Raw genomic sequence first — 24,035 nt, 5'->3', positions numbered from 1 at the left:
CAGATTTTTAAGGAGAATTAGGTAACTTCTCAAGATTTTTAATTCTGTTGGAAGTGGTGCACTGGCACCTCTGGATATCCCAATAGCTTTAAAAGTGTAAGCCTAGAGTGCCAGCTCTCAGTGCCTCGCAGCTTTCAGTGCTGACTCCGTAAGTAATTTTGATGTCACTGCTGGAAGCTGTAGCACCATCTCCTTCCCTGGAGTGCTGCCAAATATTTCCAAAGCTTCAACATTCAGTGGAGGGAACAAATATTATGTAGGAGCACCAATCCCTTCTGTGGTACTTCTTTTGCTCTTTGTACCTGTGGTGCTCCCTCTCTTCCACCTTGCTGCAGCTACACTCCTTGTCTCTGGTGTGCAGCAGCTGCTTGGCTTCAGGTTTTCCTTTTCCATCCTGCTCCCTTACTGGATTCAAGCATGCCCTATTGTTCTTCTGACTTGGTGGTGGTGCAGTGCCCACTGCCTGGCACTCTGGGGACTGCAGCAAAGGGAGGTTTGCCCTGCCAGTGCGTGAATTCCAGGGCTGGCTATGGCAAACTCTGAGCAAGAGCAGCTAAGGGACTCTAGCACAGCCTTTGCAAGACTAGATAGATCTGTATTGACTTGGTGAGGGATGGTGCTGAATTCTCTTACACATTTGAATGCTACATTTGCTTTTAAAGCAGACAATCTTTTGGTGAAAGATGCTACAGACATTTATGTAGTCAGTGTAGGCTACATTCCCTCCAACTTGAGCAACTCTTCAAGACTGATAGTGGAGCAAGACTCCTTATGCTTTGAGGATATTGGGTTAAGTCCATTTTTATAGCCAGCAATCAATGAAATCCTGCAGTTCCTCAACTTCTCTTAGTGATTTGTGTCAAACAAGCTCAGTTCTTACCATGTGATGAAAAGTAGATTTGAAAATTATAACTGAAGCAATAAAACAAAAGCAGAAGGCTGTGCTTGGGATGCAGCAGAATCAAGATCAGACATGGGAGAGTGGAAGTATGAGGCCCAGGATTTTAATCCCCCTATTGAACAGTGAAGCTCTAATACTGTATAAGAGACTGAACTCCTATTGAGTTGATTGAGGCTGTATTTAACTTAAAGTATACGTATATACTTATAGTATATATGTGAGGGGATTTAACTAGCAGTGCATCTGATCCACAGATGGGTTGGAGCTTAGTACAGAGATTTGTAGCCTGTGCCCCTTTCTAATTTTTGTTCTTTGTGATCGTCTTTTGCAGTGGGAGGCATTTACACTGTGATCCAGACAAAATCCAAAACTACAGCAGATGAATGGGGTGAAAACTATTTCCTTATTGGCCCCTATTTTGAGCAGAATGTGAAGACTCAGGTGGAATTCTCTGAACCTCCAAACCCTGCAGTTAAGAAGGCAATGGACACCATGAAAAGCCATGGGTGTCAGGTAAATCAGATATGCTGCTGCTTCCCAGGGCAACAAATCTGACTCTGAGGAGATTAAAGTTTGAGTTAATGCTCTTGTTGTTCCACTTGACACAGCAGTCCTGGTCAATGTCACAATGGGAAAGGCTCGGAATCCACTGTTAGAACAGCAGAGTCAATTCATTAAAGTTTATTTTTGAGGAGGAACCAGTTCATCCAATTATGGGTTTTAACAGTCATTTATCTGCAAGGCTGCTTAACTGGATTAATGACTTATTTATCTGGTCTCTAAGTACGGTGAGATTTTAGTACATATAATATGACCTTACTTTGTGCCCTTTTATTTCACATTCTTGCATAGGAGTGAGAAGAGTGTTCCATTAGCTCTCAATTTTTCTAATGTAGCATAAAAATATTGAGCTGAAAACCAGAAAAGGACTCAAGAAAAGCACTGAGGTGACAAAGGATCCACTTCCTCAATTCAATGCAACCAGCTGTCAGTTCCCTGAGAAGAGAGGTTAAACGACAACACAACAAGAAGAGGTTGAACCACAACACAACACTCCTTTTCCAGCATGATTTTTAGCCAGTGTTTTCTGTGTGATCTCATAGCCTTTCTGAGGCTCGGTTTCTCCAGCAATAAAGTAGGAATAAACTTCTTCCTATAAAGATTATCTGCTAAAAGAAATAGATTATCTGCTGTGTTGATGGGCAGTTACTAAGCTGCAAGCAGCTTTGGTTACCTGAAAATGGGTGGAAGGTAACTCATGCTAAATTTGACCTCCTTTCTTGAAGTCCTTATCAGAGGTGTAGAACTCGCTGACTCGTTGTGGAGTCCCTCCGAGATGCCAGTTTGCAGGAGGAAAAATTGTCTGCTCATTCTGTGTGCTGAACAGATGTGGAGAGCATCAGAGGCAGCAGCAGGGAGGGATTCTTACTGTTGCTGAGGGGATTGATACACGTCAGTGTAGAAGTTCTTGGGTTGCCACTAGCTGTGGCACTGGCAATGTGTTGTCTCCCTTTGTAAGAGCAGTTGTGCTGTTCTTAGGACCTAATGCCCGGTTATGCAGATGCCTTTTGTTGGATGAGTATGTGCCGCAGCTTGGGAGGGTGTCTGTTGGGGACACTGACATGATGCTTGAATTGTACAGGCTCAAACTGAAAGGTCCAATCTGCCATTTCTTATCTTTATCATATTTTCATAGGTGATTGATCAAGTTTTCCATGTTGCCGCTGTAACAATCCTGTGTAACAGACTGTTACAGAAAGACTTCTGGGGCAGATTGATTGCAATGCCTTATGTTGTTCCAGCAATGCATCTAATTTGATCAGCTACCTCTGCCAGCCCAACATGTGCATGGTGCTACTGGAGTATTCATATACAGCAGCAAATCTGTCCCAGGGATGTCAAATATAGCTTTGATCTCCAATAATGACGTTCTCGTTTCCAGGAGCTGCACTTATCCTCTTAACATTTATGTCTGGATTTTGCTTATGCATCACAATGGATGGTTTTATACCAGGGGACCTAGGAATGCTTCCAAACTTCTCAGGTCAGGTGTGTTCCTTGCCACAACTTGACCATGTATTTAGATGAAGTCTGGGTTCCCTGCTTTTTTAACCTCATTTTCCTTAATAGCAAATCTGGACAGTCTGAAATAAATACATGAGGAGTGAAAAGGAGCAAACCAGTCTTTGTTAGGCCTTGTACTTTTTGTGAAAACAGGCCAAAACCTTTTATCTTACTTGTTTTCAAGACCTGACCTCTCTTCAGCTCATTGCAGTGTCAGGGCTGGGTTCAACTGCTGAGGTCCCAGTTGTTTTGATGGTAGATTTAATGTGAAATTATTTGAGTTTGCAGACTGTAGTGTGGGCCCAGCTGGGTTGGGCAAGCCAGTGAGGGCAGTGAAGTTGTAAATACTCTTAGAAATGTTTAACTACACCAATGGAGACAAAGCAGGAAAGCTGCATTTTTAGCCTGATGTGATTTTAGGTGTTGCAATTGATCCTTTTAGGTATTCCGATTGATCCTTCCACTCTTCCAAATGGGAGTGGAATCCTTCCCCTCTGTGCTGCTTGGGAAGAAGGAAGAAATGTCATGGTAGATACAGGCAACAAGCATCAGTCCTACAAAACCTCTCCCCAGTAATCTAGCATAAACAGCAAAAGACTGGAGACAATGAATGAAAGAAAATAATAATTTTAAAATAAGAACAGAACTGGCATAGATACTTCAATAAGAAGACCTCATTATTCAAGCAAGCATAGATACTTCAATAAGAAGACCTCAGTATTCAAGCAAGTGCGGTCTTCCTAGCCTTTTTTTTTTCTTTCATGGAAAATAAGTTACTATTGCAATGAAAATCAAAAATGAAAGACTTAAAAATAAAATGTTCATCAAGATTATAGTTTCCTTTGCTTCAGTATTGCTCCATGTACTTTGCAAAGAAAATTGCAAGTTCTGGGTTGTAGGACTGTGAATACACATTCTTTGTGTGAAACACTTCAAATTTGATGGATGAAGATTGTTGTGCTAACTGGCCTTTGCATTCACTTTAACATTTTCTTTCTATCCTTCATTTCCCTGTCTCTTTTCCATAGGTCTTTTTTGGAAGATGGCTGATAGAGGGCAGCCCTTATGTCTTACTGTTTGATATAGGATCAGCAGCTTGGAACCTGGACAAGTGGAAAGGTGAATTTTGGGAGGTCAGCAACATAGGGATCCCTTTTCATGACCGAGAAGCCAACGATGCTGTGATTTTTGGATCATTAACAGCCTGGTTTTTGAAAGAGGTACAGTTTTTAAATCTAGAAATTTGCAGACCAAAACCACCTTGGGATGTGGTTCCTATTCTCCAGTTTGAAAACCAAGATTTTTAGGAAGTTGATCTTAATGTAAATCAAATTTGTATTTAAAATGTAAATGTTTAGTGGTCATTCAACTATATTTTTCAAGAAGAAAGGTAGTGGGGCTGCCCAGTGTAGAGTCTTGAGCGACTGTGCTTGCCAGAGCCCTCTGACACTCTAGTAAGGGGTCTGTTCTGAGGTGCTAGAGAGGCACACGTTTTTCTTGGGCTGAGGACTAGGGCTGATGAAAATCAAGGCAAGTGTCCTCTTAAAATTGTATTGTTTTGTCACCAGAAGGAAAGCAAGCATACAAAAGGCTTCACCAAAAAAAAAAAAGTTCTCTGGGGCTGGGATGATGGACAGGATAATGTATGTTTTATGTATTTCTTTGTATTTTCAGCTTTCCTGTCAGTTTGATGACAAGCCCAATATAATTGCCCACTTCCATGAGTGGCAGGCAGGAGTGGGTTTAATCCTGTCTCGATCACAAAAACTTCCCGTTGCCACAATTTTTACTACCCATGCGACTCTGCTTGGGAGATACTTGTGTGCAGCCAGTATTGACTTTTACAACAATCTGGACCAGGTAAGAGACATTTTTCTCATTCTTCTCTGTTTTTTTATTTTTTTTTTAGCTAATCATCTCCTGGTTCCTCTTCTGTTTACGGTGTTACACCATTTATTGTATTTTCTGTCTTGTGTGATTGCTTATGACTGACCCATAGCTGGTTGTTGATTCCAGAGCATGAGAAATGGTATTTGTAAGATCATGAAGTCTAGGCATGAGTGCCTTTGTCTCATATGACAGGTCTGAAAGCTCAGTAGAAACTACTAAAACTTATTCAGCTCTAGCCAACATCTAACCCTTCAGGTGCAGCCTCACAACGCTCTTTCTTAATGTAACACAGTAGAAAAAATAACCAATAGCCCTTCTCTTGTGAAAAACACCCCAGAATTGCAGTGGGTCCTGGTTGCTTTGAGGTTTTTTTCCTTCAGCCTGCTTCTTAATTTTTACAAACCTTAGTGAGTGCTAATTTCAGGCATTTCAGGTTAGGCCTTATTTGTAACTGGCAAATGAAGGAAGTACTTTGTGAGTACAAAAGACTCACATGTGTTTCTTGGAATGTGTGTATACTGCCTGTTGGTTTTGATATTCACTGTACTCTTTCCACTCAAAGCATAACACAAACCAGTGTTTCAAGGACTCAAATGTTTTTAGCACTGCCCTCATTGGGGTACTTTGCCTGATCTGGGATTTCTCATATGGTCACAGACAAGCCTGAATTCAAGAGGTTTTTCCATTCCAGCACTTAGTAAAGGTAGAGGTACATAAAAGAACCACATCGTTCATGCACTTCCTTGGCTAAAATCAGTGAAGAAAATTACCTAGTTGGTAATTTTCAGTTGTATGTTGGAAGCTTGACATGTTGGGGAGCTGTGTCTCCCAAAGACAAGGCCTAAGCAGTTGTGTGCTGCTGCCCTGACTTGGAAACAGAGAATCATGGAATGGTTTGGGTTTTTTTGGTAAACATCATCTCATCCTGACCCCTGCCATGGGCAGGGACACCTTCCACTGTCCCAGGTTGCTCCAAGCCCCATCCAACCTGGACAGGGGCTGGACACTGGACAGGGATGGGGCAGCCTCAGCTTCTCTGGGCAACCTGTGCCAGGGCCTCACCACCCTCACAGGGAAGAATTTCTTCCTCATATCCAATCTAAACCTGCACTCTGTCATTCTGAAGCCATTCCCCCTTGTCCTGTCACTCCAAGCTCTTGTAAATCATCTCTCCTAGACTCATAAGTTAGTTATGGTTGTTAGGCATTAATAAGGCAGCATGAACATCACAGTCCTGCTGTGTAGGAGTGCAGACACTCCTGCTCGCTCATAATCTCTCTGTGTGTATAATGTAGAATGGTTTGTTTTGATTCTGGTTAATTGAGTGAGCTGCAAGCAGTCTGGAAAGTAGTCTTTTTTTTCTCAAAGCAACTGGGTTTTTTCTCTTCATGAATACTTTTGGGGGCCTCACCCTTGTCTGTGTACTCAAAAGGTAATCTAACGATTTCACATGTGACTGAAGCTGCAGACTTTAATATATTTATAAACTAGCCACAGTATTATTATAATTTTTTCTGTCCACACATGACATGAACACCTTTATGTGTGAAAGCACTGTCCATCTTGCAAAGCCTCACAAATCCCATTGGTAACCATCAGCTCTGTTACAAATACAGAAATGTCTATTCAGATTTTATTCTAAGAATATGTGGAATGAAACGTAAGTATCAATTTCAAATATCATTCAAAATGGCTGTAAATAATATTTAAGGGAAGGAAATTGTGGATTTCTAGGCCGTAATGCTTTATAACCTCTGTGGGTTGACACTTAAAGGTACTAATAGAGGAAATGATGTCACGCTGTTATATGATTGTTTAATATTTCTATAGGATGCTAAAACTCTAACTTAACTGGAAAAGTTGACTATCTTGGTGAGGGCCTCTTTGGTTGTGAAAAGATCACCGTGGCCCAAAAGTCAGTTAAGACACGAGAGCTTGATCTCGAATACCCTAATTAAATAACAGCTAGATCTTCAGACATATTCTTGTTGTTGCCTTCTAGCAGCAAATTATTTAGGTCAAGCAAGCAATTTTCTTTGTGAAGAAGCTTCTTTAGGGCTTCCTAATGTTTAATCTTTGGAGAAAGCAATATTTTTTTAGAGCATTTCACCCCATCCCATCCCATCCCAAAAATAGCTGGGTTTCCTGTTTCAGTGCTATTGTATAAATGTTTTCCTTTGAAGTATGATTAAGTTCTCACATTTGACCCATGTTTCACAGCTAGAGCACAGTTCCCACCAGGCAGCAGCTGAGATGGGGGGAGGTATGGTTGTGTTTGAGGATGCCAGGACGAGGGAAGAGATGAGCATCTTGACTGCACGTTTCAGAAGGCTCTTTTATTGTATTATGATATTATATTATATTAAAATGATATACTAATACTTAAAAGAATAGAGAGGATCCATCAGAAGGCTGGAAAGGACAGGAATGGAATGATAACAAAATCTTGTGACTGCTCACAGCCGTGACAGGTAGCTGTGATTGGTCATCAAGTGAAAACAATCCACATGGACCCCTTGAAGATGCACCTGTTTCATTCCACAGCAGCAGACAGTTATTGTTTACATTTCTTTCCTGAGGCTCCTCAGCTTCTCAGGAGGAAATCCTGGCAAAAGGATTTTCCAGAAAATATCATGGTGACAGGGAAGGATGCAGCTGCCAGGATGTGTTGTGCCAGATGTCACAGAAAAATGGCTGCAGCACAGAACGAAAGTGCATGGCCTTATTGTGCCTGATGCTGTGTGCAGCTCATACAGAGAAAAGAGGAAACCTCATGTCTTTGCTCCTCAACACAGTCCACAAAATGCTGAGTTAGGATGCCTGGTAGACAGCTCTGCACTGCCCACACAGTGCAGGACTCTCCCACTGCACTGTCAAGCCATCCCCATAGATAAGCAGGGCTAGAAGATGCAAGATCAGTAGAGTCCTGAGCTGTAGGCTACCAAAACTCCCTGTTCCATGAGCTGAGGGCACATGTCAGCCTGTAATCTGTAAGAGGATATTTTCTGGGAGGTTGCAAACCCAGTCAGCCTAGTAGAGGAGAGCTGTGGATGGCTGGAAGATGGGAAGGTGTATTATGGATGTAAGACTGTAAAGTTGTGTGAGTCCTGACCACTTCCTGAGCCAAGTGCTGTTTGCCTCAGTCAGAGATGGGATCCTGGTTCTTAGGCAGCATTACAGCTTAGCAACTGGACATGGCACTCAGGGCTGTGCTTTAATTGACCAGGTGATGATTGGTCAAAGGTTGGACTCAGTGATCTTGGAGGTCTTTTCCAACCTTAATGATTCTGTGGTTAAGGTTTGAGCTTATACAATTCTTATATTCTTACAGTTTTTACTCAGTTGATCTCGGCTGGCTGGAATTTATCTGCCTCTGCTCCAGTGAGAACCTGGGTGTTAAACTCTTAGCAGGTGCTCAGGAGCACAGTGGCCACCAGACGTAACACTGTCATGTTACTATTTAGTACATATTTTAGTACCTAGATTCACATTTAATTCACTCTCTTCCTGGAGAAAAGAAGGGAGGGAAAACCTAAAGAACAAAATGGGATGTCATGTACAATAACTGGCAGTGTCTTTATTTTTATTTACTTTTAATTATTTGAAGAACCCTGGGTAGATGACTGGGCCAGGGACTGCTCACTAAATCTATGGGTTACTGTCTTGAACTCTTTCAAACTCAACACTTCCTAATTTCAATATCAAGCAGGGTTTTTTATGAGTTTAATTCCCAAAAGAAGTGTAAGAACTTTTGCATATCTAAATAGTCCAACCAAGAGGGTATTTTCCCATTGTCTCCATGTCCAGTGTAGTTTTTACATTGGTGTGTGAGGGTATGTTTGTTGCCAAGATGAACTGAACCACAATTGCTAAAAGGCAGAAATGTCTGTGAAAAAATCTCTGTGGCTATGGAGCCTTTCTCTCTTCAGGAGGAATTGGCTTCTCAGCTGAAGATTGAGAATGTTATTGTTTTCCCCATTGTTTAAGGGGACTGATTTAGTTTTTTGTTTGTTTTGCGTGGGGATTTTTTTTGTATCCTTTCACGCCTCTAGAGTTTTAAATAGACCAGCACCTTTCATAAATTGACTGAGACACTGATGATCCAGACAAGTTCCTAGGTGAATATACAAATCATTTTGGGAAATGATTTAACCTGGAATTACTTTTGGGACGACTGGCCTGGCATCATGGAGAAGTTTGTCTGGTTCAGCCTCTGATGCTTCTTACTAAAAAAAACCACTTTGAGTTTAATGGGAAGAGGAGAAGGAAAAAAGGTTAGTCATAGTCTTCATTGTCTTTTTCCTTAGGTTGCCCTGCTGATGTGTAACACTTCTGTTTAGAACTTGGAATATTTTCATTCAGCTCATGCATGTGCAGCTGAATCCGGTTTGCAAAGTGGTGGAAAATCCTGTCCCAAGAAGTCTAAAAGGAAAAGTACTAAAAATCCCAATGAAAATGAATAGTCAAGAGCTTTTTTGTTGACAATATCTCACTCCACTTAGTGCTGTACTGTCCAGTTTATCACTGATCTCACTGTTCCGCCAAGCTAATCCACTTTGTCAGCAGGGCAGCTGATGGAAAACTGATTTAAGCCAGGAAGTGTAAATTTCATTATCTTTTGGCTTAGCAGAGCTTTACGAGAATGAAAGTTCTCTTTACACAAGGCAGCAGTCAACTGGAGGTAAATTTGATGTAAGCTGGATTTTAAGGGAGTGGTTCTTACCTAATTCAGACAGCAGGAGCCAGGGAGATTATGCTGGAAGCAAAAATGTTTCCATTCTACCTTTTGGTCAGTAAGGAATTTGAACTTCAAACCAGTCTCTGAATGTTCCTTGGTCCTGCAGAATCACTTTGAACTTGACTGTACCACTCTTTAAAAGACACAAAGATTATTTCATATTCTGTTTAAAATCATCAAGCATCACACCTGTACCTTTTATTTGAACTACAAAATATTTACAGCGATATTATCCACTCTTGAGATAAGGTTTAAATGGTGAGGGTAGTCTGTATTATTTCTGCCAAGGTGTCATAATGTTCCATTTAAGAAAATTATATATATATATTAATTCCAGTTTGAATTTGTGTTGGTTTAACTTCTGTTGGTTTTCACCATCCTTTTTTTTTTTTCATTAGGAGAGCATAGCCTTATATCAGTATCTAGAGATTCTTTGTAGACTGTGACAAATAATTTGTCTTTTTTTCAGACAAGAATTTAGATGGCTAACATAGTCTGCCTCCTTTTCCACTCTCAAATGATTCTTGTATTTTGGAAATACTTTGCAATTCATCTTTATAATTTTGAAGTAGGAATGGCTGATTTGGATTTACTACTTCAGTGACTGTTTCCAGAAGAAACATAACTGCTTAATATTCTCTTATTTTTCACTCAGAGTTCAGAATGTCATGCTGGGAAGGTCAGTGATTACCTGCTGTGCCCCCTAACATGTTGAATTTTAAGAGATCGATGAGATGTTATGCTCATTACATGGATCCACAGAAATGAACCAAAATTTTCCCTCAGAATTGCACTGCAGCAAATGCAAATTTTACTCCAAAGCATTGCACCTGTGGAACATCTTCCTCTTTTGCTTTGAAATTAGATTGGCTTTATAAAGAGATAATTTCCCCTTCTAATCCTTGCCATCTTGTAAATTCTAATAATCTGCTTGGTTTCTACCAGTCAGGGAAGGAGAGGATCCTCCAATAAATTTACAGGGACGTGGATATTGAAGTTGTTGGTCTTTAAATATCACTGAAATGGGTGGACTAAAGGACCTTAAGAGTCTATTCTACCCTAAAGGGTTCTGTAAACAGTTCATCTGACTTAGATTTTTCTCTTGATGCAGCTGTGATCTGTGGCTTAGCTAGTGTTCCCATTTGCTGATAACAGCAAACAAACAAAAGCAGGTGTGACGCACTTGACGGGAATCTCGCTTTGCTCTGGCTGAACACAAAGGATCTGGAACAGAGTTCACAGGTGCCTGAGCTGGGCTGGACAAGAGAGCAGGGCTCAGTGTTGAGCAGGAACACTGGGTTGGGGGTGAGGAGCTGCCCTGGTGTCCTGCTGGTTTCAGCATATTGTCCCATGCCCCACAGTGCCTCTAACTCTAGAGATTGTCAGAGCAGGTTCAGCTGTCTTTGCACAGGACTAGGTGGGTTAAATTTGTCACCTGCACTGTCTCAACTAATTTTCATTTAACCTGCCCTTCAACTTGGCTAAGGCTCTTTTCTGAAGTCGCTTGTCTAGCCTGCTCAGAAGTACACAGCTCTTACTCCACACTGAGGTCAAAAGTCAAGGTCTTGCTTTACTGATTGGTGCTGGAAGCTGCTGGAGAGTGAGAGCAAATGAAGTGTGAGAACCTCGTGACCTCTCTTTGTACTTGTGGAATTGTGTACCTTTGCAAAAACATGCCAAAAGCCCCACAAGCATATGCAAAATAAAATATTTTCCAATAATAAAAGATGGAAAAATGAATAGCAATGAAGAAAGAAGCACCGATATGTGTTAAATATGTAAAGTCTTTTCATACAACCAAAGAAATAAGAGTTAACTAGAAATAAGTCACAGTGCTTAACAATCTTTTTATGGACCTTTGTCCCAACAGTGTTACAGGGAGTGTATATCAACAGTTAGTGAGCATGTCCCAAATTTAATTTCTAATCACATTTTGTAATTAAAGCCCATTCTTGCTTTGAAGTTTGACCAGCTATTTATTTGCTAGCAATTTCAAAAGTATTTTTAATAGAAAGCCAGATGTGTTTGAAAAGACTTGCATGGTCCTGACTGTGTAGTTGTGCCTATCCCATTCATGTGTTTGTCTAGCGTGCTAAAGAACTGTCCCATTTTGTATCTTTTTTTCATTGAATGTTTAGACAATCAAATATGCAGTTAAGAGCTGCTTGTGAATCAGTTTAGTGTAAGCCAAGACCTGTGGCACTATAAGGAGCCAAATGAGTTCCCCTTTATTTTTCTCTTCTTTGTGCTCTTTCTACCCCTTGTATTTTTGTGACAAGTGAGATGAATATTCTAGAGAAAATATCATCCTTTGTATTTCATGCTCTAAAATTCTCATGGGGAATGCAGAAAAGATGATATATGAGGATAAAACTGAGAAATGGTATCATAATATTTAGCACATTATGTGGTAAATTGTACTTGGCAAATGTAGAAAAGCTCTTGACATAGAGGATCATCAATACCAGAATAAAGCATCTAGTTTCTTTGGAAGTTTTCAGCTGAGATTTTTCAGGAGTCCTTTTTTTTTTTTTTTTTTTTGATTGTACTAGGGTGGTTATATTGGCACTTTCAACTAACACAGCTGAAGCCACTTTCCCACTAGTAGTGTAGTGCTGCTGCAGAATTAAAGCAGATAAAAGCAATTAACTTTGTCAGCAAAGCAGTTATAAGATATCTATATCTACATCTGTGTCTACACCTATCTAAGTGAAAATAAGAAGTTTTTTGCTTCACTGTAGTTCCCTGTAATGGTTCACATTGCATCAACTTTCTCACAGTATGTTCTGTACCAGCATTAAGCTTTGCAGTACAGGTTACAGTCTAAATAGCTTTACTTCTGTCCACGTTCTGAAGTGCTAAAAGCAGCTGGCCATGGCACGGGTCACACAGTCCTAACTATAGAAAGTGCTGTCTGCCCTGCCTGTGATTGGGTTAAATCTGTTATGGTCAATGAAGTTACACAGTCAAATGCAATCAAAATCAGACTGTGCAGCCAGCATTAGGCAACGATCACAACAGAGCTCACTGAGAGTTGTTGTCACCCTCCATGAAACTCACACAGGCCACTGGGTGCCCATGCTGTTGACCTTAGGGGCTCAAGACTTCTGTTTCCAGAAGTGAAACATCATGGAAGATTTAAGAGGATTGTGATTTAAGTGAAAGCATTGACACCTTTTTTAAGACTATGTTGTAGCGATTTTGCAGTGGACGCTGTTAGTGAACATTTGAACCTTTAAGCGTGGACTCAAGGGAATTGTGCAGGTTTTTTTTTGCATCAGGATAATATAAGCTCAGTTAACCAAAGGGTAGCTGAAAGATTTAAAGGTGATTTAGAAATACTTGGGTGTTTGGAATGTCTTATCTAGCACTTTAACTTGCATCTGCCTCTAAATATTAAGGGAGTTCAAACTGAAATATAAGAAGCAGCAAGTAACAGTGGCAGAGTTGGAGGAAGAATATCTCTGAGTGTCAGAAAATATCTCATTTTCTGTTTTCTTTTTTCCCTTGGGATTTGTGACTGAGTCTTTATATCCTGCCTCTCCACTTCTCTCTCACCTACCTGTGATTCCCACCATTCTGCCAAGTCCCCAGGATCTGTCCTCATCCCCATTCCTTTTTTCTTCCCTTCAGCTACCAGCAACCTCCCTGCTCTCCCATTTTCCAACAAGCCCGTGGAAGCTGCAACATGATACACTGCCATCCAGCAGGCCAAATTCCACAGATCCTTACCTTTCATGGGATCATTAATCTAGATTTCCTTCCATGGCAGAGCTGCCATTCTTTGAGGAACTCTCTTGCTTTTGCAAACTCCTTGAAGTTGATAAAATAGTTCAGTGACAAACAGCAGCATAATCACGGCGTTCTCATTCCCTGGGGAAAAGGAGCCTAGCAGGACAAACCTTCCCTGAGGGAGACAGTTTGATGGTCATGTCACACAGGTGTCTTTTTTGTTGGTTTTGTTATTTAACAGTTTGACATTGACAAGGAGGCTGGAGAGAGGCAGATTTACCATCGGTACTGTATGGAGCGGGCATCTGTGCATTGTGCCCATGTGTTCACCACAGTCTCCCAGATCACAGCCACAGAAGCAGAACATATGCTTAAAAAAAGCCCTGGTAAGACTTGAATTATTTTTTTTTACTGTTATTTCCTCAGAATGCCCACATTTCCTTAAACTGAATGAACATTATAGAGGCAGGTATGCAAGCCTGAAGAGAAAGAGCACATGCACAGGTGTGTCTGGCTATGCTACAGGGATTAACCAATTTTCCATGGATGTTAGGCTATTTTTTGCCAGGACTCCTCAGCTTCAGGAATTTTGTCTGTGGCAGGGTTTCCATGCTTTCAGAACTGAACCATGGTAAGCTTAATATAGATAAAATATTTTCTATTAGGCCAATGAGTAGAGTTTGAAAAATAGTTCTGTGCCCAATAATTTGTCTGGTTTTCCCCTTGATATTAGTCTCATGAAATATGAAGCTTAGAAACCTTGTCCTGTTCCATGCATGGGTTTTGAGTAAGGTTGTGATCCCAGTTTGATGTGTCATCACATTTCTCTTCAAATCATCTCAGTGCTTTATAGGGATAAACCCCAATACTCCATCTGCAGGTAAGCAGCATGAGGGAAAAACTGCGCAACAGTTTTGGAGGCTATTTAGCAGGTGTGTTGGTATCTCGGTTATTTTAAATAAAACAGTGCTCAAATTATTGTTTTTGTTTGGGCTTGGTTTTTTGTTTTGTTTTTTCTTGGGTTTTTTTGCTTGTTTGTTTGTTTATTTGGGGGACTTTTTGCTTACTCTTTGTAGAGTTATTGGTTGATTTGCAGTGCTGATTATAGTTTGGGATTGTTATCCTGGTTAACTTCAATACTTCAAGCCACATTGTGGTTCCTGAACCCAAACAAAAGAGCTGTTCATGGAATTCTTTGCCTCATTCCTGACTAGTTGTCAGTAGGATGGTGGACTTAGATTGTCTTTTTTATTTTATTTTAAGCAAAAAAGCCATGTCTTAAAAGTCACTGAAGTTCAGTCATTTAAACTAGGGTATCTCTGAAAGGTCTTGATTTTTACAAAGTGCAGAGCACTCTGAAAATTAGACTTTTGAAGCTTTTTTAATATGGGCACGGGGCTTCTCCCCACCACAGCTACCACTGAAAATCATAGTCTGTGTTTTGGGATTTTAGGAGACTGAAATGAGTCTGAATCCAGTTTAATCTGGGGAAGAAAATCTCCAGACTGCTCACAGATAAAACACCATTTGAAGCTGAAGAGAATTCCATGCACAGAGATTCACAGGCCTGAGCTTTTTGTGATTATTCTTGCAACTTTGAAGAAAGCAAGTAAATATACTTAATGTTTGGGTTAAAAAACTACTGACACATGTCAGGCTTCATATTGACATAGCTAGAAAGAATTTGAGTAGAAATTGTCACCCCAAATCCGAAGAGATGACTCTAAGTGGAAAGTATGTTCTGATGGGAATAAGTACTTTAATAGTTTCTCTGAATCCAAGACCACAAATAAACTGTGCAGGAATCTATTCTCACACTATTAATTCTCTTTGAAGTTGTGAAATCTGCATAGACATTGATTTTTTGGAAAGCCCAGCAATCCTTCGGTAGGTCATAGAGCTTGAATTCTGCAAAGGAACATGAATACTGAAACATGTGTGCACTTCTCCATCCATTTTAAAAATAAACCTTTAAAAGGAGGATGCTGAATTGGCACAATTAAATTTTATTTGCATTTATTGAGACAAACAATTTTCAAATAAATTTTTAGCTAAAAATAACTCAGAAATGTGCTAAATTGAGCTCTGCTACTCCTCTTTAGAATCAAACTTGGATTATAATTTGAATTATAAATCTCTTGGAGAAGTCCCTTTAAAATTTAATAAACCTGACTGCATAGAGAACTTTTGCAGCAGGACAAAGGCCAATTTGCCAGTCTAAACCCAGCAGAATGACTGCTTGCATTGTACTGATCCCACTTGCTGCAGTTGTTATGTGATCAACAATTTATCAAACCATATTTGTCAAAAGCTTGAGTATCTTTGATGTATCCAGCAGGTTTTGTCAGTGATCATAAGTTATATTCTTGTGATTTGAAAACTGGTATTATGGGATTTCTAATGTTTTCACTCAGATATAGAACATATTTCTCATTAGCAGTAGAGAAGACTGAATCAAAATTCCAAGAGATTCAGGTATCAATTGAGTTCTAGATCTAGACTTCCTATCTGTATGTATTTGATCAAAATCATAGATGGAAACTCTGAAAAAAGTAGAAGTCAGCTCTAAATGTTAGTGATCTATCAAGAGAAAACTTAATTCTGGTTTAATATTACTTAAATCAATGCCAGTTTCTTTCCTATAAATACAGAAGTCAAAACATTCTGATTTGACCTACTTGGGACAATTTTTCAAGCAAAAATACTGTTATTTCATTAAACAATAACAACAGCAACAAAAGCAAACAAAGCAAAACAAAAAACCAGCATAGGGGCCAAGCTTTCTTTCGTCATTTCATCACTCACGCGTGTTCAAAATATTCCTGTGTGTTGAGCAGAAATAGTGAACTAAGTTCTTTGGGCCACCATGTCTGTCATGCATCTCAAAGCCTTAAACAAGGGATGGATTGAGCCCCAGTCCTCATGAAAGGATAAATGAAGCTGCAGTTAAACCAAAGGACGTGAGAATAGATTATACACAGGCTGCTTCTAGTGGGTATGACTCTCCAAAACTTCCTGATAAATGAATGTGAGTGTGGAAGGAAGCTGGCCAGAAATACCTGGAGAAGGGATTCTTCCTGTGTTGGGAAGACTTTGAACGGTTGGAGTCTCAAAGCTGTGTCCTGAATGAGCCAGTTCTCCCACACAGAGCAAGAAACGGAGAAAGTGTGTTGTTAATAAAGACAATGGAGGATATTTATGCTCTGTTACCTCCCCACAGAGGTCTTTGTTCAGAGAATTCTTCAGGGCTGGACAGAAGGTAAAAGCACAAGTTTTCTCCCCAGGTTCACCAAGACTGTTTGGTCATTGAAAACCAAATCTTAAGCACCTAACAAGTAAAGATTTCCTGGTCTTTAATTTCAAAAGTGTTATTCCAGAAACAGATCCATCAAGACTTTTGCTATTTCATGGTTACTACTAAAGGTTATATTTTTATATGTTGTAGTTTAACCTAGAGTGTTTCAGGACATTTCACAGGTGAAAGTTTAACCAGAGATCATTACATGCCAGGGAAACACATATATTGCTGATACAGACTGTAATTTTCAAGGAAATAATTAAAAATGGCTGTGACATTTGCATAATGTCAGGCAAGTACCATAAATTATTATGGATCTGTTTCAGTCAGTTGTGTTGTCATGAAATACATCTGCTGAGGAACTGGCCTTCCCTTTCATTTCCATTCATAACCCAGCTCAAAGAACATAAAATGGCATTCTTTCCATTTACTTGGACTGGATTTGGGGCAAGCCTTTGAATAGCTGCTGCAATCTACCAGGAGGGCTAAGGGTGACTGAATTTCACTGCCTGTCCTCTGTGTATATCCTAAAACTCTACTTTTAAAATGGTGGAAATGAACAAATTTTAATTGTAAGATCCTTTAGAATCTTTGAGGAGAGCAGCAGTAAAAATGTAAAGTGTACTATTCCGTGGATGTTTTTAGGGGAAATGCAACTGATTACTGGAAAGAGGCTGTTTTATAAAGGTTTCTTATATGCTCCCTTTTTTGATAAATCCTCAGAAGTTTTGATAGAATGGGTATCTCTTGTGCCATGCAGTAAACAAGGGCATAGCACAATTTCTGCTTCCAAGGGCTCTCAATCTGTAGTGATCAAGCCAGCAACAGTGATATCAAGATCAAGAGGTAAAGGGCAAGTTGCACAACAAATGTATGGCTCAATGGAGACATTACTGGGGTCTTGACAGGACAAAAGGACAGGGTCTACCCAGTGCTGAGGACAGGTGAAGGCTGCTTTGATGCTGCAGACAGTGGAGAGCCATGTGCAAGAGCTTTGTGGAGGCAGTGCTGTTCCCTCCCCCTGACTAACATAAAGACATAACCTGTTCACATAAACTTGAGAGACATGTTGGTTCTTTCCTTAAAGATTTCTCTGACTGTGAAGATGTCTACCTCTGCCTTTTCTTTGCTTTTCCAGATGTTGTCACCCCAAATGGCTTGAACATTAAGAAATTTTCAGCAATGCATGAGTTTCAGAATTTGCATTCCATGTACAAGGCTAGGATCCAAGAGTTCATTCGAGGTCATTTCTATGGGTATGCTTTTACTTTTCAAAAATTAGCAACGCTTGTCCAACACTATTTAAAGCAAGAACCAAAGCAGGAGAACTAACAAGTACTTCATAGAGGAGTGGAAATGTTGAAACCAGCTTATTCAAATATCTGTCTGGGATTTCTCAGTCAGAAGCTAAGGGAATTTTAGACACCAGATCTGACTCTACTTAACAGATTGTGATATCAGACAGCAGATCTTGATCTGTTTGTTATTCACTCAAGATGCAGTTTGTCAGATTAAGTTAGTTTAAAGCACAGCAGAAAAGTCTCACTTTCATTGATCTCTGGAGATAATAAGTTCCTCCAGAATAGAAAGCTGTTGTGTGTTTTATTTGATTGTATTCAAGAAATACTTTGTTCTTGTCTGTTTTCTTGCTTTCAGCCACCTTGACTTCGATCTTGACAAGACCTTGTTTTTCTTCATTGCTGGGAGATATGAGTTTTCCAACAAAGGAGCTGATATGTTTCTAGAAGCCTTATCAAGATTAAACTTTTTGCTGAGGGTAAGAAAGCTTACACAGCTGTTAAAAGCATAGAGCTTATGCTCAAACTGACCATACTGTGGAAGTCACCCACAAGAATTCCCTTTCAATACTCTGGTTTATAGGAAAGTAGTTATGGGGTATTCACAGTTTTCATAGGGCTCTCCTCCTGAACCATCAGAATTTATGATGATTGCACACAGTTTTGATAGATTTATTGTATGATTGAAAACAATTGATTACATAGTTCATGAAGTTAATCCATGGTTGCCTCCCTGGTTTTTAGAGAGAAGTAATGAAAATAGTATTCTAGAGTTTACCCTGATGGCTTACATATTATAATGGAAATAAAAGTAAGCCTTTAAGGCTGCATTTTAAAAGCATCCTTTTAAGCAAATTGCTTAGTTCATTAGGACCTGTTTATGATCTTTTAAATCTCTGCTATCCCATTGGATGGGAATGTTACATTAAAATTCACAAAGTGACATTGGTGTTGTGCAAAGCAATGGGAAGCCACTCAGTTCTCTGTGGTTCTGTTTCCTCAGCAACAAAATTGGTGCAATATTTCTAAATGCCTTTATGGAGTACTTCAATGAAGATAGGAGCAAGGTCTTGTTAAAAATCACAGGGCAGAGCCCTTACCACCTACAATGAGGGCATTGAAAATGTCTCTAGTTGTGTCCCAAAGACTAATATATTGAAAAGAAAACCCAGAAAAAATGCTGATAATGCTAATTGGTTTTCAATCATCTGGCAAGGATCAATTAGCTGTTGTCCTAGACTATGTCCTTTTTATTCTTAACAGCTGAATGATACGGAAAATCTGGATAAAAATTATGATACTGCTCTGTCAGCAGGGATGAGAGAATCACTAATGTTCAAAGCCCTAGGTACAATTGTTCTACCACCACCTTCTATTAATATGCTATTTAAAGCCTCTGGATTTTCTGGAATTTCTTAACCCCTTCATTCACACAGATGACCTCGCAGAACTGAAGTATTTCTTCCACAACAGAAACCAGCTGTTTGGCAGTGCTGTGCAACATCAGCTACCTGATGGTAGCTACTTAGTGGCATTTATGTGGCTGTTACCTGTGAATGCTGGTAATGTGGAAGGTCTTGTGTGATAAGAGGGAAAGAATTGCCTGAGCAATTATTACAGGAATCTCTTATTGCAGCTAATGATTTATATCATAGAATCATAAAATCTTTAGGGTTCCAAAAGACTTCCAAGATCATTGGGTCCAACCTTTGGCCAATCACCCATTTGTCAATTAGATTATGGCACTAAGAGCCACGTGCAGTTGTTTATTGAACACTTCCAGGGAGGGTGACTCCACCACCTCGCTGGGCAGCCCCTTCCACTGCCTGATCACCCTTTCTGTGAAGAAATTCTTCCTGATGACATTCATGGTAAACAAGGCCAGTGGAAATTAAAGGAAACTGAAGCTAGTTTTCCCATGCTCTATAGAACAGTGTACTGTTGCTTCTCCCATAAGCTGAGCCTGAATTTATTGCATTATTCTTCCAGTGTGGATGCCAGCATCTGATTAGCAGTTCTAACAACACTTGCTCTGTAATTAATTCAAGAGGTAATTCCAGACTACCTGTACTAATTACAAATCTGGAAATGGTGGTGGAAATGGACTTCCTAAACAAGTCCCATTGTGCCTGAACCTAAAAAATACATACCATTGCATGAAATTGTTTTATTTTATAGAGACATTATCCTCTGCTTCTTGAAAACCTTACTAAAATTTTGCAAATAAAATATGATGTTGGGAGAGATTGTTAATGCACACTGGGATCGTGGCATGATGGACTTGGAACCCACTTGGAAAAGAGGAAAGGGAAGAACATTAGTTAACATTAACATGATAGATGACTCCCATAGATTATTTTATACTATACATTTCCCTCTATGTCAGTGTGAGAGAAGGCACTATTGAATGGCTTTGTATCTAAAATTTGAAATGGAGGCAATTCAAAGTAATTTAATTTTTACAGCTCTGAGCAGAGTTCACTCTTACCTTTTCATTAAACAGTTGCTGAGAGGAGTAAAACCTCATTCATGCAGCAATGAATTGACCTGGTATTTTGAACCTTGCTCATGCACAGGAGAAACTAGCAAGTGAAACCACTTAGAAATAAAGGGTCAGAATTTACAGCAAGTGCTTTCTGCCTTTGAAATATCTGGATGGGAGAGATGGGCAAGAAGTTACATGTGGCTTTTTGCATGTCTGGCAGGTTCTTTGCAGAGTTTCAAGTAGAAAATGGTTGTTCTCTCTCTGCAGTAGGAAATCCTTCATATCATGCCTAGGCATACCTCAGCTAGTAGACCAAACACTCACTCCTTTGAGCCAGCACAGTTTGTGTCAGGTGAGAAAGTGTGTAGGACTTATTTTTCTGCAATTTATGTGCTCAGCCAAAGCCATGTTGTCTAAACCATGAGAGCTCAGGAAGATCTCATTGCCCAAATTGAAACTGGGTGACATCTCTGTCTTGATCTCTGATTTGACAAGACTTCATTTGTAGCAAGAACTACAAGATCTGAGCCTTCCTGGAAAACCAAAGTGTATTTGGCATTTCCTATGACTGATTCTTAAAGTTGGCTGTTAAAGTTGGATTAAGATCTGATACCCTCTATCAGATTTTTTGATTTTAAATTCCTCTCAATTTCTTGTCATATAGGTTCACAAGACTGATGTTACAGTTATCGTGTTCTTCATCATGCCAGCAAAAACCAACAATTTCAACGTGGAAACCTTGAAAGGACAAGCAGTCCGGAAGCAGCTCTGGTAATTGCCATTCCCTGGTACAGTCTGATGGGGACTCATGCAAAAGTCTGATCTGGAGAATAATGCTCTTTCTTTTTGCTGCAACTGAGGTTTGTGGGTAACTAGAATGTATTCCAGGGGTGAAAGAGATGGGAAAGATAAGTAAGGTCAAATATTTCTTCTTTTAGGTTTTGGGGTTTTTTGTCCATAGTTATTTTTCGTTAACTTGTGTTGCTATTCTATTAGCAAGTAGTACTTGTTTTGTAGCAACAGAGTCAAATGCTCTAGAAAACCCATAGTTCTGAATGTCTTCTGGCTGTTTCTGGTACTCCCTTTGGATGTGCCACAGAGCTCCCACAAAATAAAGATTGCCTGCTCATTTTTCTGAGTGAGCTTCTCTGTGGGAAAAGAAACTAATTACACATCTTCTTTTATTTAGAAATATGGAAATTGCACTGTGTGATCCAGCAGATTGGCAGTTGATAACAATTGTCTATAGTTTTCTATATCGACTACAACAAGCAGTGGCCATAACCAAGCAGTGAAACTTACAGCTATAAAAGGAAAATTGTCACAGCCCTACTCATTTTGCAACTTTTCAAACAAAAAAGCAAAGCAGGAGCAAAGAGGATTAACCTTCACCTCACTTTAACTGCTGTGTGGTTCTGTATAGGAAAAGACTGCTTTCAGCTGTTCTTCTATGTGAAAAGCAGAAGCCTCTGCATCACTGTATGCAGCATTATCATGGTCATAATCTGAACTCCAGGATAAACCCTCCTGCTAGCAGTATTTCATAATAATATCCAATGATTCTCAGGATGTCACAGAAATTAGACAAGAAGAGGTTGGCACTTACAAAGGAATACAGCACTTAGAAATTAATATGTAATGGCTGACTTGGGGTATAAAATCCTTCTTTTCCTCTGCTTCTGGAAAAGCAGTCTATCCCATCTGGGTTAAATTTTAGATATTGCGCATGGCAATCTATGAAAGTATAGTCATTGGGAACTGTCTGCTGGGGTTTGCATCAGTGTGGCTTAACATTTGGCTGCTTTATAACTCACCCAAAATTGACTTATCCACTCTTGTGTCTATGTGAGCTGGGAAAGAGCACCTAAAAACAGGTATGTGGATTCCCAGCTTGGTAAAGTTTAAGATTTCACTTAACAAGTTTCATCTTAGCCTAAAGTATAATTAGAAATCAGAAAGGCAGGAAAGGTTTGGTGAAGGAGAACTTTACTCACAGTAGATTTACTCAAATTTAGAGTGCACTTGCTGTTTTGACAACAGAACTTTGTGCCACAGGCAGATTAATGACTCTTTGCATTCAGAACAGGGGTTAACTGGAGTTCTTCCTTAGCTAAGATGTAACATTTGTCTGACACAGGCCTCATTAGTGGCTTAAAATTTGGCCTGAGCTTTTCAGGAAGTTTTTTGTTTTGCAAACTAAGATAAGCTACCTTTTAGTCTAACACTTGTTTCCAAAAGTCTGTGAGTTGGGAAATAGGGCAGAAAGTGAAGGGAGAAGCTTGCTTTGAAAATCCCTATTTGTTTAATTCTTATATCTTGCATCTCTCTTCCAGGTCAAGAGAAGCTAGAACTCTCTCTGTCCATTATTCATGATCATGTTACAGTACCTAGGGTCATATAAATGCTCTTTTTTCACAGCTGACATGTGGTCTACTAATCAGAAAAGAGGGCTAGAAGGAATCCCTTAGAAAAACCTGTCCCTGACTTTCCCAGTGCATTCATCTGTAGGTGCAGGTTAAATCCTCAGCTCTGCCGGAATCCATCAGCACAACTGCTGGCTGGAGAAAAGAGCTTTGAGAACCAGACCTCTGTCTGCCTCTGCATCCCAGGTTCCATCAGTATATCAGTGTAATTTCCAGCAGCAGGAATCTCTCTTACACTGTCTTTGTCCTGGATTCTCTTGTTTTATACATGTATTTATTTATCTTCCTAGGGACACTGCACAATCTGTGAAAGAAAAGTTTGGAAGGAAACTCTACAATGCCTTGCTGAAGTGAGTGAATAAGTTGTTTTGCTCTGCCTTGCAGAGCCTCATGTTCAGGTGGCTTTACTTGTGCTGTTTCTGTGCTTCTGCTCTTTGTGTAAGGGATTTTGACATCCATAGGAGGGCATGGTAGGAAGATATGGGACCATAAACAGGACACTTGTTTAACAGGCAAATCAAAGAGAAAAAAAATAAAGGTTTTAACAGCTTGTGGAAAGAGTCATAAGAGACACAGGGATGTCTAAGTAACACAAAGGCTTATCTATTTTCAAAAACCAGCTACTTCAGTGTGGATATTCTCAGTTCAGTTCAAGAAAGAACAGAGATAATTTCTCCCAGGCTGAGCCTGGGAATCTTAGAGGAAATAATTAAAACCATTATTATCTCTTTCGGTAACATAATGTTGTTTATAGACATGGTTCTCCAGAGTGTGCTATTCATTGTTCACCAATAGTGTGAGAGGTTTTTACTTTGAGACCAATCAAGTCTCACCTTAGCGAGTCACATTATAAAAAGACCCGCTACTTTCATTAAGAGTCTTTGCCTTCTGATCCACCTGAAGACTGGAGTCTTCTTTCTTTCCCTGACTCAACAGTGTCTACTTCAGCTTAAAAAAGCACCAGAGACAAAGTAAAATGTGTTAGTGATTCAGTCATATCGTTTCAGAGGACAGTTGGAAGTGAATGACCCAAAGCACAGGTGACATGACTGGAACTTCAGTAAAAACAAATTGTGTCCAAAAAACGGAAGAAAGCAATTCTTCAGCTTTTTTTCAAAAGCTAATTTGCAAATCAGCAAGTATATGGGAGAATGCAATATAGGGAATATAGAAGGGTCACGAAAACAAAGGAAATGTTCATGTTGA

The 24,035-nt window shown here is 39.7% G+C and overlaps 2 protein-coding genes across 18 annotated transcripts in view; both read left to right on the top strand.

Annotated features, from left to right (window-relative positions):
- Positions 1 to 24,035, top strand: part of PPFIBP1 (PPFIA binding protein 1) — a 656,824-nt gene that overhangs the window by 382,060 nt on the left and 250,729 nt on the right. The window lies entirely within an intron of this gene.
- Positions 1 to 24,035, top strand: part of GYS2 (glycogen synthase 2) — a 44,134-nt gene that overhangs the window by 7,846 nt on the left and 12,253 nt on the right. Inside the window, exons 2-9 of the mRNA XM_041397136.1 lie at positions 1,233 to 1,414; positions 3,994 to 4,185; positions 4,640 to 4,825; positions 13,567 to 13,711; positions 17,762 to 17,879; positions 18,280 to 18,400; positions 21,071 to 21,177; positions 23,120 to 23,179. Coding sequence (XP_041253070.1) covers positions 1,233 to 1,414; positions 3,994 to 4,185; positions 4,640 to 4,825; positions 13,567 to 13,711; positions 17,762 to 17,879; positions 18,280 to 18,400; positions 21,071 to 21,177; positions 23,120 to 23,179 — 1,111 coding nt within the window. The remainder of the gene's footprint in view (positions 1 to 1,232; positions 1,415 to 3,993; positions 4,186 to 4,639; positions 4,826 to 13,566; positions 13,712 to 17,761; positions 17,880 to 18,279; positions 18,401 to 21,070; positions 21,178 to 23,119; positions 23,180 to 24,035) is intronic.

Source organism: Onychostruthus taczanowskii, unplaced genomic scaffold, assembly GCF_017590055.1.
Source record: "Onychostruthus taczanowskii isolate IOZ18803 unplaced genomic scaffold, ASM1759005v1 scaffold136, whole genome shotgun sequence".
Taxonomy (NCBI): Eukaryota; Metazoa; Chordata; class Aves; order Passeriformes; family Passeridae; genus Onychostruthus; species Onychostruthus taczanowskii.
Note: the sequence above shows the minus strand (reverse complement) of the source record. Positions and strands in the feature narration are given on the sequence as shown.